The sequence below is a fragment of the Leguminivora glycinivorella genome, chromosome 6 (assembly GCF_023078275.1).
Source record: "Leguminivora glycinivorella isolate SPB_JAAS2020 chromosome 6, LegGlyc_1.1, whole genome shotgun sequence".
In the NCBI taxonomy this organism is placed as follows: Eukaryota; Metazoa; Arthropoda; class Insecta; order Lepidoptera; family Tortricidae; genus Leguminivora; species Leguminivora glycinivorella.
In genome coordinates this window covers 13,494,853-13,515,917 of record NC_062976.1, presented here as the reverse complement: position 1 = coordinate 13,515,917, position 21,065 = coordinate 13,494,853, and the positions used below count along the sequence as shown (strand labels likewise).

At 38.3% G+C, this 21,065-nt stretch overlaps 1 protein-coding gene across 4 annotated transcripts in view; it reads right to left on the bottom strand.

Annotated features, from left to right (window-relative positions):
* Positions 1–20,785, bottom strand: part of LOC125227284 (tensin-1) — a 155,436-nt gene extending 134,651 nt beyond the window's left edge. For 2 of the 4 annotated variants that reach the window (XM_048131547.1, XM_048131550.1), the window contains exon 1: positions 20,618–20,785. In XM_048131547.1, coding sequence (XP_047987504.1) covers positions 20,618–20,770 — 153 coding nt within the window. In that variant the 5' untranslated portion in view covers positions 20,771–20,785. Of the gene's footprint in view, positions 1–11,648; positions 11,921–13,912; positions 14,003–20,617 lie in introns of those variants that run through there. The other 2 variants (XM_048131549.1, XM_048131548.1) reach the window with 2 other exon arrangements.
* Positions 20,786–21,065: the final 280 nt, after the last annotated feature.

Below are 21,065 nucleotides of genomic sequence, written 5' to 3'. Positions count from 1 at the left end.
CAAGTATGTAATTTACGTTTAAATTGATTTACAAAATTCTAAATAAAATCAATTACTTAAATAAAACAACAAAAGTCGCCGGTACTAGTGAAACAGAAAGATGAATATCGCGTATAGTCAATCAATTTAATTCAGTTGGAAATAATCGATAGCTATCTGAGGAGACCACCCACGTGGCGGCCGGAGCCACCATCTACAGCACAACACTAAATGCTGGGCATTTGGGATAATTGGCGTCCACTGGACAGTGAATAATACACATAATAATAACACACACATACACATAACAATACACATAGGTATACGTACATACATATATGCCCAAACGGGTTAGGCAGAGCACATTCTGCTGAAATGATGCTGCAAAAACTGCTTAAGTTTCAGTGCCACATTTGGTAATATTCTTAATAGGTACTATGCTCATACTCTCAATTAGTCACTAAAGTACATACATATAACGCTTCTCACCGGTTTTACGGTAGCCATAAACACTTTAAGATAGTCCTTAAAACGTAACCGCGATTTACATCCGTCGAATTAACTGCAGATAAAATTAATGACCTGTCATATATTAATCAGAGGTCCGGATACTTATGCATACGTGCATAGTGTATTGCTCTTTACCAAGTTTTGTTAAATTTTATTGTCATTTATTTATTTATTTGGATCTTCAACAATAAGTACACAGTTTCTTAGCGTTTTCTTCATAATGACTCTATCAAAATATCACCGTTTCCAATTGTCTAAGGGTGCGCGTCCACGGGCGACAAAGTTGCTCGGCGACTTTCGTATTTGTCGCGACAAAAAAGTCGCATCGAAAAGTCGCCCGTGGGCGCATTCTAACTAATTTCTTCGGAGATAGTTACATTACAGGTTACGAACACTATGTTTTTATTTAAACTGGCAATTTCCATTGAAGCAAAACTTTGTGAGGTAGGTATTGAGCGAATAATTTAAGCAGTATTTAGAACGGAAGGGTCCTCATTCTCATTACAAGTACAATACTCGTTGTTGCTTCTTGTTTACACAGAACTAAGTTATTGCTACCGTGCCGTATGCTTGGTAATAGGGGTAACGTCAATAACAGAAAATAATGAAAAAAACTAGCCCGCAGTTACTAATAATAACCATATTATGACTATAATTTGTCCAATAGAAAAATAGTCAAGGGTTATTTTTGCGGCTTCATTGTGTCGAGTGAAGTGTCATAAATAATGCTCCCTGCACTCAAGTTACGACCGAGCGGCTGCACCAGGTGGCGGAACTTATATTTAGGCTCTTTATGTACCAATATAAGGAATAAAACTTTATTGCTTCCATTCATGCCGTTTCTTTATCGATGCACGATCCAACTTCTCAATAAGTAGGCAAGCTTTTTTCTGATGTTATGCTCGGACCGCGTTACGGTCACGTCGTGAAGCGTCACCGAATTGCCCTAATGCAAGCAAAACATTTTTAATCACCCAAAGTAACACCAGGCAGCTGTTGAGCATGTTTCGCGAAGCGTACTGTTTTTTGTTTGGGCCAGATGTTTTTGCACGGACACAGCTAAAATTTCAGTGATGAAACCTACACTGGAGTAATCCAATACGTCGTCGTCATTTAAAAAGGTGACAACCTGTTAATAATAAAATGTCGTAGAACTAGTTCACAACTAGAGTGAAATACGAGCAATGACGTTAAAGTTCGAGCCTTTAATTTGTGAAATGATATGGATAACCCATAGTGTATATAAGATAACCAAAGTTTATTGCTTTCGGTCGGGCGGTCAACATTTGTCGATACAGAACTTCTGAATGTAGCTTGATTTTCCCACAAACTTACTTAGCTAGTGCGCGATAGAAGCCTTTGACGTTCATTAGCAATCAACATTCAACCAAAGACGTGTGTGTACTTCAGGTTAGACAGCATATCCTTAATCAAAGTGATATATGTACGGCATTGTAAAGAGTAGTTTGTACTGCGCATTAGGCATAATTAGATGCTGCGCTGCCGCTCCTGTGCCCGTAGCCAAATGTACAATTATTATCTCTGTGACGAATGATTCGCAACTGTTTCTCGCACTAATACAGAAGAGCAAGAGAGCTCTCGGAGTGTGAATGGTTGTTCTCTTGGCTATGGACCCTCTCCCGCTGCCGATGCATATTGTTCATTAGGACCGCCATTAAGCACCTGTGAACTGACCCGGCCACTTCCGCACAACAAACGGTTCCTACACTGGTATTGCGCCACGTCCGCCCCCGATCCCAAACCATGCATTAACAATTAATTCACAAATTAGATAATTGAACACGAATAGAATATAGCACGCGTTTGTTGTGATGTATCGTGCTTGGTATGAAAAGTAGTCAATAATACAACAATAATCTATTATATTGATTATGAATAGTTATTTGTTTTACGAGGGGGTAAAGTTGTTGTTTAACCGCACGTGCCAATATTGATAATTTGATAGGATTCCAATATTGAACAGCGAGCGTAGCGAGAGGTTCAAAAAGTGGAATCTTGAGCGTTGCGAGGGTTTCAAGGCACGAAGGTTAAACAAACTTTGCCACCGAGTCAAACACAACATTTTTCACTACACCAACACGAACAAAATACTGACTATAAAATATCAAACTAAATCAAATCCATCAATCTATTCAATATTTATGATTCAAAATCATCATTTATAGGTAAATTCTACCAGCCAGCTTAAGACATCAAGTTAAAATTTGTATGAAATTACTTTGCACTCTTGTGGATAAAATGCAATTTTGCTATCTGTTTTCGAATAGCAATAATAAGTAATGTTAGATAGAAATGTTTTTAGAACCTGCGAATTTATTTGTTTTAACATAAATCAGACTTAAATACTATATCGTTCAAATACTTGATTCATAAATCTAATTAGCTAGTTTTACGCCTATAAAATTGATGTCTAAAAACTCATTTTATCGTAATTGTTATTCAAAGCAGGTGTCTATCAATATTCAATAATGAATGAATCGAAATTGGGCATCAATGCTTTCGGGTTCCTTTCAAGTACACTGATGACGCTCCTCAAATATTCCTTGAAATAAAGATTTCAAAAGTAAGGATACTGCAATTCATATAATCTTGACCACTCATTTTCATTTGATACGCTTTGTTTGGGATGCTGCAATGCAAATGATTGATGTGTTCGCAATAATTTCGCATCAGGCGCGCCGGGCGCGCGATTAGTTGCCGTATAGGTACTGCAATCTTGACTCACATTCGTGTCAGTAACTCAGCTGTGCTCGTATGCCACGTCCTTGCGAAGTAATATACAAGTCAATCCGTCAAATATACACTATGTGTGCTATGGTGAGTAATGCTCGCCCGCCGAACAATGCGCGACAAAGCGCTCAGTCTGTCATCAGTCGAATGTGAAGTAATCTCGTTCCCATCGGCCGGCGCAGGCGCACTGGTCCTGGAGCCGCAGGAATGTGCCGTAAATCATCTCGTTTATCCGTACCCGCTAGGGCTGTCGGCGTTATTCAAACCGATGTTGATACCATTCGAATTTCAAAAAACATTCTACTGTTTGAACATTAGATAAGTGGAACATTATTGTGAAGTGGAAATATCGTCAGTATATTATACCCTTGATTTAAGGAGTTAAAAATATTCCCATAAATTATCCATTACAACTACCAACATCCTTTAAATTGACAATGTGTCCAAAGATTATCCCTAAGTAATAATTCTTCAGGAACGTGACAGCCCTAATGGATTCCCGCATAGCCGCAGTCACATTGCATTTAGCCTTATCATATCAATGGGCAATTTCATTTCATTAACTCTTCCCATATTGAGAAACATAGTCACTATCAATTGCAAACAGAAGAAACAAATCAACTTAACTATTAATGATGCTTGATGATGGCTTTTAGAGGGTATTTTTATGATTCAATGCTGTCATGATTAGCAAGAAGCGAAGAGTAATATCAAAGAAGAATAAGTTATATTGTATTTCGCACATTTATTGCAAAGCTTCAGGGACAATTTCTATAGCATGAGGACCATTTCGACAAGGACTTCAGTATTTACAAAACCCAGACATAGTTTAAGAACTTATTATTGTAAGTATTTAAGTTACAACTAATCTGTATGCACATTGTCCGTAAGAAACCAGCATGGCTTCCAGCAGTGAGCACACGTGAACAATAAACAAACAGAGTCTAAAACTTATGCAATATAGAAACTGTGTACAGATTTACGAGTTCCTATAAACAGTTGACGGTTCAATATTGAAAGTGCGCGGGGACAGTCGTATATGTGATCCGAATAACAATAGTCAGTAATATGTTTTGTTTTAATACAAAATTGCATTGTGAAATGGTGATCCCTGACAATCCCAAAACTACTAAAGGTTACAGGGTGGGTAAACAAATTTAATTTCACTTCCTGGTCGAACGGTATTAAAAGATGTTTCAACCAGGTTTGCTGGATATCAGTCTCTCGTGACCTCCAGTACAACCTGGTTGAATCAAATACATGAATAGGTATGGTTACCAAGTTAGCGCTACCCTGCTTTGAATTGGAAGGCACGTAAAGCCGGTGATTCCTCTTCCAGCAGTTCTTAACTCGGTTAGAAGCTTTCAGGCAGCTTGAAAACTTGTAGGATTGTTGAGAGTTCTATATACACTCGGTGGAAAACTAAAATCAAAGTAAAAACAATTCTTACTTTATATTGATTTACACTCATAATTACATCATCAGCACGGGAAGCATGGTCGCGCGATAAATGATAAAACATCTGGCCGTCCCTATCGCACTTACTAATAGTGCGATTATTTTATCGTCTATCGCGCGACCATGCTTCCCGTGCAACCTGCAACCTACAACATTAGAGTACAACCAATAAAGTAGCGACATTAACTTAAACGGGACTACTTTTAACGTGATTATTATTTGCATTGTTCATAATCAGTATGCTCTGTTTTTGAGTCAAATTCACATCGTTAATTAATATTATCTCATTGTAATCAATATAGCTAAAGTAACTGACAAGGAAGGTTATCTGAACTGGCTATCGCCCGTATTATTTTACTCTTTGACAGGCTGCACCGAAATCATTTTGTTACTGCGCCCGGCCAACGGATCAATGCTTCTGTGAGTTCTGTGTAATGAAGCAATTTTGGTATTATTCGGATCGGTGTGGTGGCGTTGGTGCGAGACCGTGTCATTATATTACCGTATAATCCGAAATGACTTATATTCACAGCAGTTACGGACTTTACTGGTTGTTTTCGTTATTATACAGCCACAATGTTGGCGGCGCGGCGTGATGTCGATATTGTCAACGCAACAATCGTGGTTGGCAATGAAATCCGAAACGGCCACACTATTTCCAGATAAGAATAAAAACACGCCTAACTCGTGTACCTCGAATCCAACCTACTTATAACATTTTCCTCAAAAACGTTTTTGGGAAACAATCTAACACAAATGTAAAAATAATGGGTCGCTGTTCATAAAAAGCTCATCACTTTCAAGAGATTTTGTTAGGAAATAAGTAGGTAGATATACCTCTACTTACGGTTAAAATATTGGAAGAAAACCAGTAGGTAACAATATTTACACATCAACTATAGTTATATTATATTGTAACGAACCGTTAATAATTCGTATAAACTTTTAAACACATCATGACATCTGTCAAACTGAATCAATAAGGCTACAGTTTGATCGGCAACTGTGGATCGAACAATAACGTCTAATACATAGCGGGGTTAATTAGGTGGACGCGTCAAAAGCGCCGCCGCTGAAAGGCTCCATTGTACGGGCGGCGCGCGCGCAGATGTTCCTAATTAACTTATAAATGTTGGATAGATAAAGTACGAGTGCGTGCGCTAACACAATAGCGCCATGCAACACAAAACTTCAGCAACCCCAGTAACACAGTGCTCAGTATTTTAACTTGCTAACCTCCAACAATCAGCCAGGGTATAGTCAAATCAAGCTAAGTTAACAGCAATTTTCATAGCCCCGCTTTTGCAAAGAATACTAAACGTCATTTCAACCACTTCCACCGCCAATGGGCCCGCCCGGGACAATCATACAACACTTGTGACTCTATCGGTAATTCGGTATAGCTAAGGGTGATTTCTAAGCACACTAGCGAATTAGCGACATTGAAAGCTGACACTAAATGTTAGGTTAGTAACATACGAATGAAAGACGATCAGCAGCTTGCGGTGGTTAGGACGAGTTCGTTGGATGAAAGACGCTTGAGATAGTGCAAACAGTAAACAGTGCTCACTTGTGCACGCTATCCCGAAACTGAAATCGTGATACTGACTACAGAAATTGTACTGTGTCTTTAGTATTTGCTCAGTGGCCCAAGTAGGTATGTGAGTAAATAAGATGAACGCACTCCCGGTTAAGAATACCACGTCGAGTGAACACTCAGCATCTGTGTTTGAACACAGCAGATTGCTTTAATGTGGGCCATATTATATAAATATAGCTCAAGCATTACACTCCCTCAGGTACTCGTTTCGTAACCTGTAATGGATTTGTTAGGAAAATTAACTGTTGTGGAAAAAGTTTATTTAACCTACATAGATATACCAAAGTTTGAACAAGATTGAGAGTAAGTATAGACGGTAAATTAGCGAAAGCTTTCGCCCATAAACTCGGAAGAAAAAGTTTCCAAGCTGTTCCGACGAGAAAATTATTTTCCAAACCTTAGCTTACTAAAGTAAAAAAGGAAGGGTTGTCTAATCGTTAATTAAAGTTTAATTCTACAAACACTTGCAATTTACTACCTAATATTTCCCAAATGTATTCATGAAAAACTGGCTGAGCCACCAACTATCTTAATATTTTAATAGATACTATCTTATATATATAGGTATTTTTGCAATACCTTTCCAGAAAGCAAACATTTGAACCGCTAAGCTGAGCCGCAAACATATCATAGTGAAAAAAAATACAAGAGACACGATCGCATGGCAGATTTTACAAAAAAATATCCTTCTATATGTGAACAATGTGTAATTCCGTGACAAGATGTCGAAGAAAACAAATTATAAACACAGTTTACTGAACTGGGTTAAACGGAAGCCAAATATGGAACAATAAGAAGCCAATACTAATAAAATGATCAGCAGACAAGCAGTGGGCAGGTCAGTGGGTATGTAATGCTGGTGACAATGAACTTGCCGGCGCCTGCGCCGTGGGCGCTGCACTTGTTCTTGCGCAAGCGTTTGGGAAGCGGCCGTGCATGCGACATCACACTAGTCGCATTAGCATTCTACCGTTAACTCCGTTGCATCAAGGGCGCCCTAGACTTGACGCTTACTAAAATGGGCGCAGCCTACATGTGTCATCTATCCCAGTCCGATTAGGACGTGCTTACTATAATTTTATTTTAATAAGGATTACAAATAATTGTTGTGTCTGATAATATATATAATTTTCCCTTTTTTTTAATTTCGGGTTATTCCAGCATGTTTTAAGATAGTATCGCATCATCAACATCGTTTTAGTAATATCACCGCCCACAATATCTCTGCTTTGCCTAAAGGTTGACTGGTAGAGAATGCTGTCTGGCATTAAGTCCGCCTTTTGTACTATAAGTTTTTCTTTCTTTGTGTACAATAAAGATTAAATAAATAAATCAACCTTAACCGTCTGTAACTCACAATTGACTTGTTGAACTTTAAAATTGTTCACCTAGAAACAAACTAATTAGCCTTAATGAGCCTTAAGTTTACGCGTCTTAGTGATGTCCTCGTCTGTCTTTGAGTAGGGTTGTTGGTAATGGTCAGGGATCACAAAATTATAATCATTCGTATGTATGATAACCTAACTTTAAACATAATATCTTATACTATTAAACGAGCAATTCTTGTATATTTATTTATTTATTTATTTATTTATTTATATATTTATTTATATATACCGACGATCTCGGAAACCGCTCTAACGATTTCGCTGAAATTTGTTTTGTGGGGGTTTTCGGGGGTGAAAAATCGATCTAGCGTAGCCTTAGATCCCGGAAAACGCGAATTTTCGAGTTTTCATGAGTTTTTCTTTCGCATTTGTAAACGTAAAATATGGTCCTTAATTTCGCCGCGCGCGCATCGATTCCGCTTAGCTCAGTCGCACGAGGTCGGTCTAATGTACGCAGATAGATCGTAGGTGTCAGGGTTTCGAATCCCGGCCAGAAATTAAGTTTTTGTTTTTTGTCTTTTTTTTTGTTTTTGTATTTATAAGAGTTTTTTTTTATCTAAAGACGTGATATATTAAAATAGAACCGAGCGAAGCTCGGTCGCCCAGATATTCTGTATTTTATAAGGCCGTATTGAGAAGACCTTACCTTATAAGTATATTATTTTATCTAATAACGCATTGTACCTACGTACTTTACTTGTTACGTAGGAAAGTGCCTACAACAATAGGTAGCTATTTAATGGCAAGCAATAAATATTTAATAACCAGCTCTTGATAAGCCAACGGAATGGCACTGTTATTTGAAATTACGCATTAGGTATAAGTACTATTTCTTTACATAAGTATGTACCACTTACTTGGTAGTTATTTGTCTACTGCCTCATAGAAGCTATTGTTGTGTCGCTAATTTATACATGAATTCTAAATGAAGTAAATGTCAGACAAGACGAAGTATTTAGCTAGGTATAGTACTAGTAGTAGGTAAGTAGTAAGTACTCAAAACACATAATCACCTAACCAGATTAAGTCAAAGCCTAATAGTGCAAAGTATAATAAATCTATATGCATTAGTGTTAGTGGATGCCTATCAGAATACACCCATTTGGATACCCTTAAAATGCCAATAGGTTCTTACATGACATGATTGCACATAATACTAAAATGCGTGTCACAATGCTATTCTATATTGAAAAATATCTTAACGGCGAATCATCATTATGTTGACAATACTTAAAGTCGCCGTCGAAAACAAAATTTAAAATAACTTGAATGTGTTAAAAACTACCCTAAAAATGACCTGTCTTATTACTCTTATGCGCAAAAGGTGGATTGTTTTATACAAACTGACCAAAGGCAAAAGATACAACTCATTTCAAAATTGAAAAGGCATTCAAGCTTAGTCACGGAAAATGAAGACAAAAAGAGTTGTACAAAGATTGTATTGTAGGCATTGTAGCGTGCACGGAGCTTAATGTGGATCGACGGCGGTGGCCGCTCGCGGCCCTGCACCAATTATATCTCATTGTGTCTATTAGGGCTGGAGCGCGTGGGAATTCAGGATACCCCGACCTAGAAAACCCTTTAAAGTAGAAAAAGCGGCAAGCCTACATTCTGCTCATGATTTAATCCAAACCTGATTCTACGGTTATGATTACACCTCTTAATTTATGATATACGCGACGTCTGATATAATTATTTTTTCACCACACTAACTGGTAAAGACTTACTTTGTTATTCGAAAACAGATAGCAAAATTGCATTTTATCCACAAGAGTGCAAAGTAATTTCATACAAATTTTAACTTGATGTCTTAAGCTGGCTGGTAGAATTTACCTATAAATGGTAATTTTGAATCATAAATATTGAATAAATCAGTTGATTTGATTGAGTTTGATGTTTTATAGTCAGTATTTTGTTCGTGTTGGTGTGCTGAAAAATTTTGTGTTTCACTCGGTGGCAATGTTTTTTTAACCTTCGTGCCTTGAAACCCTCGCAACGCTCAAGATTCCACTTATTGAACCACTCGCTACGGTCGCGGTTCAATATTGTAATCTTTCGCTTGCTCGGGTATCAATATTGGCACGTGCGGTTAAACAACAACTTTGCCCCCTTGTAAAACAAATAACTATTACTCGTCAATATTAGAATAAAAATCATATTCCAACGATGTCATGTGAAGAAGAGCACAACAGTATTTAGTACGAGGAGACGTTGCAAGCGACTTGCAGCAGTTGCAGCCGATAACTTTTATTAGGAGAGATAACACTACCTGGATCAGCGCTATGTATTGAACTCATTAAATAACGAAAACTAAAATAATTTTAACATACGTAACTATGTAGATCCTTGTAAATACATAAAGGTATTTGAAATTTTCAGTAGCAGCAGGCTTTTTATTGTCGCTGTTACGTAACTTGTTGACAATTTCGCTATTCTCTTTGTTTTTATACTATGTCGGTGGCAAACAAGCATACGGTCCAACTGATGGAAAGCGGTCACCGTAACCTATGGACGCCTGCAACCCAAGGAGTATCACATGCGCGTTGCCAACCCATTAGAATCTTCTCGCGCAGGTAGCGTAGCGTATTGTATTAGCGTATTACCTAGTAAGTAGATAAATAATAGTCATTATAGGGTGACTAATGTCTAAATTAAGGGATTGGAAGAAACGAACTAACTTTCAACCACAATTCATACGAGTATGCACGTTAAAAGTCAAAACTTATTGTATTTTTAATAATAAATGTTCATTAAAAAGGCAATTGCGCTCAATTACTTACAAATTAGATGTATTATAAAATGTTTTACGGGTAAGTAAGGTAACGGACCCAATCATGGACAGTTTAAGAAAAAATTTCGCCTGTTTTTGATATTTCACTGATAAATGTAAAAATTCTACGGCTAAGCGTGTTAAATCTTGAATGTCCTATCCTTCTTTTACATTTCAAGCGTATTGCAGAATAGATACTCCTATTGGTTTCTTCATAGTTAACAAATTAAAACTAGGTGTTTTTTCTCCAATTATGGACGGCAGATCTCCAGTAATGGATCCCCCATTATGGACAGTGAAATAAGTTTAAAATTTTACTTTTAAAGCCAACTGATACTCAATGAGTCAATTTTATATACCATAAATACAATTAGTTTGGGTTATTTTAACATAGGATTGTTTCTTGTAATTTTTTTGTTTTGTAAATTGTTCCTTGTCCATCATAGGAGGTACGCAGTTTTTCGGGTCCAGTAATGGACACTCGCAAAATAACGCTATTTCTTTATATCTTTGGAGCAACAAACTAGTATGTTTTATGCCTTATCTCATGCTTAATGCAGTAAGTAAAACGCATTCAAGTTTACACCGAGCATTATTTTTTTATTATTTTATACGTGAACTCAACTCTCTTAACAACATTACTAAGAATTCGTCCTGATATTTTTTTCAGTAAACTGGTGAATTTTATCTTGTCGCCAAATCCTTCAGAAATAGCCGAATTAATTGAAACTTCAAAATGAAACAGCTCTACAACTCTAGTTTATGGTACATAGCCGTCAGTTTTTAGAAACTAATTTTAGATACTTATTTTTAAGGATTTGTGTTTTTTTGTCCATAATGGCATCACCGTCCATTATGGGGTATTTCACCTTAGTACGGGTATTTTACTGTCCGTGTGGGTATAGCCGCTTTATAACCCATTTACACTTGAGTCAATAATGGTACAACAGGTTCAAGCGGAGTGAGGCCTAATGTATGTATACTTAACCGAATTAGTTATAACTCGCCAAATATTTTATCTTCAAAATTTTAATAGAATCCAATCCACTAATTCCGTCCAATCAACTATTAACTAATTAATGTAGAAATTGGTGTAAGTGACACCTAGCCCAGTTCCTAATACTTTTCTTTTTGATTTCAGCCGTAACGTAAGTGTTTCGAGATAACGCGAAAATACGAAAGGCATATTCACCTGAATCAGGTGTAGCGGTCCACTGACTCTGCAGGTCGGTGCTGGAGGTTGGTATCCCCAGAAGCAATTCCACGGCATTCTGTAGCATTTCTTATACCGCACTTTTCCCACTAAAATTAAACTACATTTTGAAAAAAAAAAAAATTGTTTATTTTTTTAATCTCCGAAGTGATTTTAATGTAAGAGACATTATAGTCGGTGAACTATCGTATCCGGAGTAACTATAAGTAGTTAGTCGTTTCGGATGAACCGCCGGAGCGGGCGGCCGGGAGCACGGGCGTGTTTTAACTGAGTCGGGCCGGCACGGTGGAGCTCCGCCGTTGATACCATATATCACAACTTTGCCTTGTTAACTTAACTGCTGCACTCCATTTCGCAGGGGTAGATACTTTGTTCTTTGAGAAGATTGAGGTGTATTCAGATTAGAATAATCCAGCTCTCGATAAAAGAAAACTCTTGTAGCATGTGGTTTTATCCATTTTTATTTGTAAGAGCATTGTAAAAACGTAACTCTAGCTCTATTTCACAAAACGTTCGCAAAAGTCTCCGTTTTTGACAAAAATGGGAATTATATTTATTGCAGACTTTTTACAAAATAGCCGAGTTATAGGACCACTAAACTATGTAGGTACACAGTTAACAAAGGGTACAAGAAATGATGATAACGTAAGTTATCTTACAAGTTTTTCAGTACCTCCTTTGTTATTTAAAATATCAATAACAAGGATTCGTTTTTTATCTCGAGGAGCTACATCGACTGTATTATTAAATGAATCGAATGTATTAGATCCCGTAAGGATTTTAAGAGAAAACGAGTCCAAGTTTATTCAGTCTTCGAACTTTCGTACTCAGAAGTCAGGTAGGTGTGTGCAATTAGTAAGCCAGAATATATACATACTTACAAACAGCAACGGTGAAACTACAAAAGAGGAAAAGATAAGTTTATTTTGCACAAATGAGTTTGAAACAGTGCTTTTTGCTTATCAACTGATTGATGGCACCCAACGGTGACAACGGAAACTACAGGTAAGAGGCTAATTGGCAAAAGCTGCCCATTTCAATCCGTGCCACTTCCGTCACGCGCCGGACCCTCATAAATAAAGATCCATTGTCAACCAGTGAATAAAACCAAAGGTTTTAGTGACAGTCCTCTTTTAAATCAATGTCGCAACGGTTTAACATGAAATTCTTTATCTCAGAGGTATGCTTATGTTTTTATGTTATACGGAGTCGTGCGCTCTATTCTGTACGATATGGCTTTTATGGATATGACATTAACATGCATACAGCACTTTAAATCCATTAAACAAATCTGGAGGATTGCGTCGGCTACTTGCTTTATCTCGGAGCTCTCGGAGCTCAAGCTTTCGATTCGAATCGTAGGACACTTCGGATGAGCGATACAGTTATAGAAGACGCTGTTACATGTTGTTGAGATAAGAGCCGTGTATAGGACCGAAAATTTGTGTCATGTCATGTCATGTATTAAGGAAAGGAACGGTTAAAATGTTATATGTTCAACATTTTTTTCTTGGGTTGCAGGTTTCAGTGCTGAAAAGGAAGGAAAACATTACGTTCTTATAGCTGCAGTTAACCATTATTTATTTGATTTTTGTTGAAAAAGTTGTCAGGTGAAAAAATTGTTAGTTCCTTAATCTTAGTTTGCTTAGTTTGGGGCTAGGTTGATTTGTGTAAGGTGTCCCCCAATATTATATTATTATTAAAAATCAAATAATCGTAGGTATAAGTAGATAACTGTTTTACGAATATTCACTTAGTAACATCAGTACCTGTATACCTACAAATTAACATAGTGACCTATGTATCTCAATATTTTCAATACCCTTGGCTTGAATATAAATAAGTACCTAATACGCAAGATCAAAAGTCGGTAGGTAAACTAAACAGTAGAGTTACGTGACCGCTGACTAAACGTAGCGGATTTAAAACTCTACGCCAATTTGCGCCTAAAAAATACAAACACCTGCTTTTGTGGGAATGAAGGATTAAAGAAAGACTGACGAACGTGAAATTTGAACAATTACTTAGGTACTTACATTATACAGTATTAGTGTTGTACATTTTGGTACCATTGTATTTTTAATTTTTTAGTTGTGGGCCAAGTTGAATCAATATTTTGCTCTGGACTACCTAATATAATAATCTACTATAACTTTTGTAATAGACATTACTTCATATCACTTGTCAAACGGTAGGTAAAGTAAATAAAGCAAAATAATTGCCAACTATAAATAAAAACAAACCTCATAGTGTAAAAGCGGGCTAGCAGCCGGCGGCGGCCGCTGCCGCTCCTGCGACCACGGGCAATTCCAGGGCATTCCTATCAACTTCGCGCTTTATTCTGACCTCCTCGAAGTTTTATTTCCAATTTGTTTTACACTTTAGCGCGCCGTTAAAATCCTCGTAAGAACACAGTGACGGCAAAATTCATACATTTTATGCACCAACATGTTAAGTCAAAAGCTTTATTTGTAAATATTACGTAATCAGTTATACGGTATATTGCGTGAGTCTAAGGGTACGCGTGCAACAGGATCGGATGCACGCATGCGTGCGTGCGGCCGGCCGGCTACCTCGGGACTAGGTAGGTAGGCTCGGGAATCGGGACTTAGCGCGAACCCAAACCTTCCCGACGCCCCGGGCTCGGCTTTCGGGCGCGCGCCACTTGTCGGGATACAATGGAACCATATTGTTGTAAGTTGTGATTATGACTGATATGCGGTCAACCCATTCAAATGTTGCACAGTTAGGTATACGTAGTTTGAAATTTTTACAGAAAACATTTATACCTAATGCTTAATGTAGTATGAAATCCCATTAAATCATAACTAAACTAACTATTGTGGCTCAGTGATCCAAAGTGAATCTTGGCCTCCGAAACGAGAGATCGCCACCTGTCCCGATCCTGCGCAGCCTCTTGCCAGTCACTGACTTGAAGCCGACGCAGATCCTCCACCACACTGTCCTCCCAGCGGTACCTGGGTCGACCCGCCGGGCGGCCACCAGCCGGTCGACCCAAGAACGCTCTCTTGACAGCCCGATCGTCTCCCATTCTGAGTAAGTGACCTAACCAGCGAAGTCTGTGGGCTTTCGTTTCGCCGATGATATTGGGTTCGGCCACTAACTCCTCGATCTCAGCATTTTTCCGGACCCTCCAGGTGCCATCGTCTCTCTGAATAGGTCCCAGGATCTTGCGAAAAATCTTTCTCTCCGCTACCAGGAGCTGACTTTCTTCTTTCAGTGTTAGTGACCAGGCCTCACAGCCATACATAAGGATAGGCCGTATGACGGTTTTATATATCCGTAGCTTGGTATGTTTGCTGAGAAGCCTGGACACTAACACTCATCAAAAATCTTAAATCATATTCATGTAAAATGTCGCCGAGAAACTAAAAGTTATCAGATCATGTAGGGCCACGCTTCTAACTCTACAAGCCCTAACTTCACAAACTAGGCTAGTAACGCGAGCGTTACTACAAGGAATATTTTATAAAAGAGTTGCAAAGTTATCTTATACATTTTTTGCCCATGAAGGTAGCGAAACGGCAATGCTTACTATGTACTCTTATACTTTGACAAGGGACACAGTCTGTGATATTGGCTTGTGTGTGCGCGTAGCGCGTAGCTCTACATGAGATCAGCAAGGCAATCATGGTCGCGCGATAAATGATAAAACATCGGGCCGTCCCTATCGCTCTTACAAATAGTGCGATAGGGACGGCCTGATGTTTTATCATTTATCGCGCGACCATAATTGCCCGCCAGTGCCCGTAGACGGCGTGGCCAATCTCACTCTCCATTGCGAACTGTTGTATGCAACTCTCTCAATCACTATTCTGTATTAGTGCGACAATAGTTATTTGTTATACAAGGGGGCAAAGTTGTATTTTAACGCCGAGTGTGGAATTGAAAAACGAGCAAGTGAAAGCATTTTATAGTTGAACCACGAGCGGAGCGAGTGGTTCGAGAATAGAATCCTGAACTTGCTAGTTTTTTAACACACGAGAAGTAAAATACATTTGCACCCGAGTGTAACACAAAACTTTTCCCCTCACTATAGCAAGGAAACTACAACGCAAAAAATGTGTTTATCACTGCTTCCAGTAGTTCCACAGGTGGTAAATCATCTTTATTACTAGATTCACCTACTTTTATCAATTTTAAGTTATTTTGACTTTATTCAAGGTCAAATTACTTTACCCACTAGTGTATAAAATGCGTTTTTACCCGCTGGTATTAAAGGACAAAACACGTGTTTCCGAGCTAGTGAGGGGAAAAGACAGTTGACTATAGTTCGCCATGGAGCGTTAGCGATTTGCATCTTGGTTAGGCACCCAGATAACTTTTAACAGTGCCTTATGCTTTCGTCTTGGCAACATTTTACTTGAAAAATCCATACAACCACTATTTTATCTCAGGTACCTACTAGGGAACACTATGTATACATATATTGGGGACGCCGATGCTCCTCTTCCCTGAGTGTCTCAGGGCGGGACATCGACAAGATACCGACTTTTAAAGTCGAGAACAGAAAAACTTTTTCAAATTTATATTATAAATGGGAAAGTGTGTATGTCTGTTTGTTTGTCCGTCTTTCACGGCAGAACGGAGCGACGAATTGACTTGATTTTTTAAGTGGAGATAATTGAAGGGATGAAGAGTGACATAGCCTACTTTTTGTCTCTTTCTAACGCCAGCGAAGCCGCGGGCAATAGTTATTTGTTATACAAGGGTGCAAAGTGGTATTTTAACGCCGAGTGTGGAATTGAACAACGAGTAAGTGAAAGGATTCTATAGTTGAACCACGAGCGAAGCAAGTGGTTCGAGAATAGAATAATAGAATCCTAAACTTGCGGGTTTTTTAACACACCTGAAGTAAAATACATTTTCACCCGAGTGTAACACAAAACTTTTCCCCCCACTATAGCGAGGAAAGTACAACGCAAAAAACGCGTTTATCATTGCTTCCAGTAGTTCCACAGGTGGTAAAACATCGTCATCATTAGATTCACTCACTTTTATCAATTTTAAAGCAGAAAAAATTACTATATTCAAGGTCAAATTACTTTATTCACTAGTGGATAAAATGCGTTTTTACCCGCTGGTATTAAAGGACAAAACACGTGTTTCCGAGCTAGTGAGGGAAAAGGCTAGTATCATATATAGAGCTAATATCGGACGTAAGTATCTTAGTTTCGAATCGAGCCGTTTAACCTGATCGTCAGTAACCTCGACCTCCATCTTATCGTAAAATGGTATAATCTTGAACGCGGCTCTATCTTCATAATGTGCAATATTACCTACATAATATGATAATCTGTTAGTGCAAGCATGGTCGCGCGATAAATGATATAGTTATTTGTTTTACAAGGGGGCAAAGTAGTTGTTTAACCGCACGTGCCAATATTGATACCTGAGCAAGTGAACGATTCCAATATTGAACCGCGAGCGTAGCGAGTGGTTCAAAAAGTGGAATCTTGAGCCTTGCGAGGGTATCAAGGCACGAAGGTTGAACAAACTTTGCCACCGAGTGAAACACAAAATTTTTCACCACACTAACTCAAACAAAATACTGACTATAAAACATCAACTAAATCAAATCCATCAATTTATTCAATATTTATGATTCAAAATCATCATTTATAGGTAAAATCTAGCAGCCAGATTAAGACATCGAGTTAAAATTTGTATGAAATTACTTTGCCCCCTTGTGGATAAAATGCAATTTTGCTATCTGTTTTCGAATAGCAAAGAAAGCCTTTACCAGTTGGTGTGGGGAAAAAATTTATAAAACATCCCTGCTGGCCGAATGACATTTCTGCGACGCCAGAGGCCGCCAGACGCCGATCGAAAGGACGCTGGCTCGGTCGTGCCAATACGCAAGAGCGACAGAGATAGCGGCTTTTCGACTGACATCTGGCACCGCAGAAATGCCATTCGGCTACGGGGCCAGGCCGTCCCTATCGCACTTACGAATAGTGCGATAGGGATGGCCTGATGTTTTATCATTTATCGCGCGACCATGCTTGATTGCCTGCCTGGGAGTCATGTCACTCTTATTAATACCGTGCGCTGACATCTTAGGTTAAAATGGAAAGGTTTCTAGAGGGAACAGAAGGTATTACGTTGTTCCTAACTGGAAAAATTAATACAAAATTAATACACGGTTATTTTCATTAGACTTATATTGACCGGAATACCTAATAACATTTTTGCTTTTTGTCAAGCTCCCGATATTTCGACGCAGCGGCATGCATTACGCTGTGTTGCGTGTTTTCCGTGATCATGATGCATGCAACTGCGTCGAAATATCGGGAGCTCGACAAAAATCTAAAAGGTTATCCCGGTCAATCATCATCATTCGCTTACCCTTATCCCAATTACTTGGGATCGGCGCAGCATCTCTTTTTCCTCCATACATCTCTATCGGACGTCATCTCATCAGTCGCTTGCATTCGTTCCATATCATATCTCACGCAGTCCATCCACCTTTTCTTCGGCTTTCCGCTCTCCCGCTTCCTCCATCGGCTCCATCCCATATCTCGGTCAATATAAGTCAGATATTTATATCAATTTATTCTTGTAGTTTAATAAGTAGGTACAGAATTTTAATTTAGTCACCTAAAATATAAAGTAATAACTGTAAGTATAGGACATGAGATCAACCCCGAAATCACGATAAAAGATTGACTGTGTTTAGTTATTTTCCCCTCACTAGCTCGGAAACACGTGTTTTATCCTTTAATACCAGCGGGTAAAAACGCATTTTATCCACTAGTGGGTAAAGTAATTTGACCTTGAATATAGTAAAATTAAAATTAAAATTGATAAAAGTACGTGGTACTGTGGAACTACTGGAAGCAGTGATAAACGCATTTTTTTGCGTTGTAGTTTCCTCGCTATTAGTGAGGGGAAAAGTTTTGTGTTACACACGGGTGCAATAGTACATTACATCAGAGGCCGGGAAAATGAGGATTTCCGGCCAAGTGGGTATATACGGCCGAGCGAGCGTGCGAGCGAGGCCGGATAGGGATACGAGGCCGGGAATCCGTTTTCACGCCGAGGCATGTATAGTGCTTTTCTCAAACATACAATGAAATAAAAAAAAAATGCTCTAAAGGATAATATATAAAATATTTTATTAAAAAAAAAGTTACTTTGCAGGCCTAGGCCTAAAAAATAATATGAAATCCCTTTACAGTCCTCTCGAGTTGTTGCGCCCAAAAAGCGATACTTCCCAGCCCATTTTAAGGAACGTAAAGACAATATTTCATTGCATGTTTGAGAAAATGTATTTTACTTCTCGTGTATTGAAAAACTCGCTAAGTTCAGGATTCTATTCTTGAACTATCCTTTCACTTGATCTTTTTTCAATTCCACACTCGGCGTTAAAATACAACTTTGCCCCCTTGTATAACAAATACATATATTTCGGCAAGTCTTGTAACGATATTTCGAATTTAAAATTTCTCCCGATTTCGTGGCTCACCTGTATTAGAAGTTGCTCATTATGACTACCCTTTTGTCACGTTTATTGGCAATGACTTAAGTTAGAAAGTTACATCTTCTGGTAAAATGTTGTGTGTTTGTAATATCCCCCCAATTACTCATACTAGCAGGGATGCTCATTCAACAAATTTAGGCCAATTTACGTGTAATTCCAACTGACCTCGTCAATTAATTTACCTTATCGACGGTGAATACGTTCATTAGACCAATCAGGGAGTTCAGAAATGCCTAAGTAAACAATTTGAAGTCAATGTTTTATCTATAGGTACCTTAGCTACCGCTGACGCTATCTTGTGAAGTAGCATAATTTAATAGTCTTGTGATGAAAATTGATATATTATGTATGTACCTACATAAGTACTTACCCACTTTTTTATACTACGTCGGTGGCAAACAAGCATACAGTCCGCCTGATGGAAAGCGGTCACCGTAACCTAATGGACGCCTGCAACTCAAAGAGTGTTACACTTATTCACTAAAAAAAACGGTGCGGTGTGTGTAGTGTAGGTACACTTGTAATGCACTTACCTATACTTAAACCTCTCTTCCCTACAAAAAAATCAAATTGTTCAATCCGGAACATCGTCTTTACCTAAACTACAGGCGTTTAATTTTTTGCCAATGAAAATTGCACCATTTGACCATTGCTGCGGTTGTTTACCCCGCCTAACTTATTTTATTTGTGAAATGAATATTCTGCGTTTATTTATTTTTTATTTTCTTATTTGAGAATATTAACTAGGACTATCTAGGACATAAGAAACACCTTCCCTTCGTAATATAATTTGTAAGTAGGTAAACAGTTAATAAACGAAATTGACTTTAACTTGTAGTGTTAGGAAGAAAATTAGTTGGCAATTTTAGGTCTTGTCTGAATACGGGCGGAAATTATTACACGAAAACCAACGCGCAACGAATAAAGGCTGAAATAGCGCTATTAAGCTCAGACATGTTATTTACCAGACATTACCGTTTGTACCTATCAACAATTCATCAATAATCAGCGAAAACAAACAAAGAGCACCTTAGCTCCGCACTAGACACATAAATTGTTGTAAAAGGGCAACAGGATGTCACGCAAAATAGGCACTGGACTGGACGTCGACTTGCGAAAAACCGCTCAAACGACAATACGATAGTAATAACTAGGGTAAGCTGGAAAGACAAGATAGATAGAAAGCAGCAAGGTACCGCTTCGTTATACGGAACATATTTCATGCTACCCCTTAAGACACACCCTTTAATCTTCCCCCACCTTACCCTAAGGTACGTGTAGGTACATACATACATACCTACTATCTAAAATGGAACCGTGTGTGGTACCCTCAACAATTAACGTATAATTAATTAATTGAAAATAAATTCAAACCAGAACAAAGGTACTATCAGATTGCACAATTGCACATATATTTTATTGTTGAATCAAAAGTCACACTTACCTCATCATACTTCCCTCTTGAACGGAATCGCCAAAACCATTTCATGACCTCCAACAACTTCGTTCTGACCGCTAATATCACAACACTTCCTACAAGAATGAATACCGCGAGAGGCCAATCTTCTAGGACCTCATTATCCCAGACGGTATACATAGTTCTAACAGGATCGATCGTTGATTATCAGGCCACATGACCTCGGCCATTAGTTGCTCGCCCCGCGGTAGCTCGTAAACAAATGAGTGGTAGCACGGATGCTCAGCTTCCAAGCTACAGCTAATTAGTAGCCACAAACTTGTGCGTAATGTACTGTTATAGGGTTATGCTAATTATATCTATCATTAGCACTACAATTTAAATTGAGTGAAATATTTTCACTCGTTATGAATATCGTTTCAGAGTTTACGGAGTGCAAATTTCGAAAATGATTATTGTGGAATCTAAGATAGAA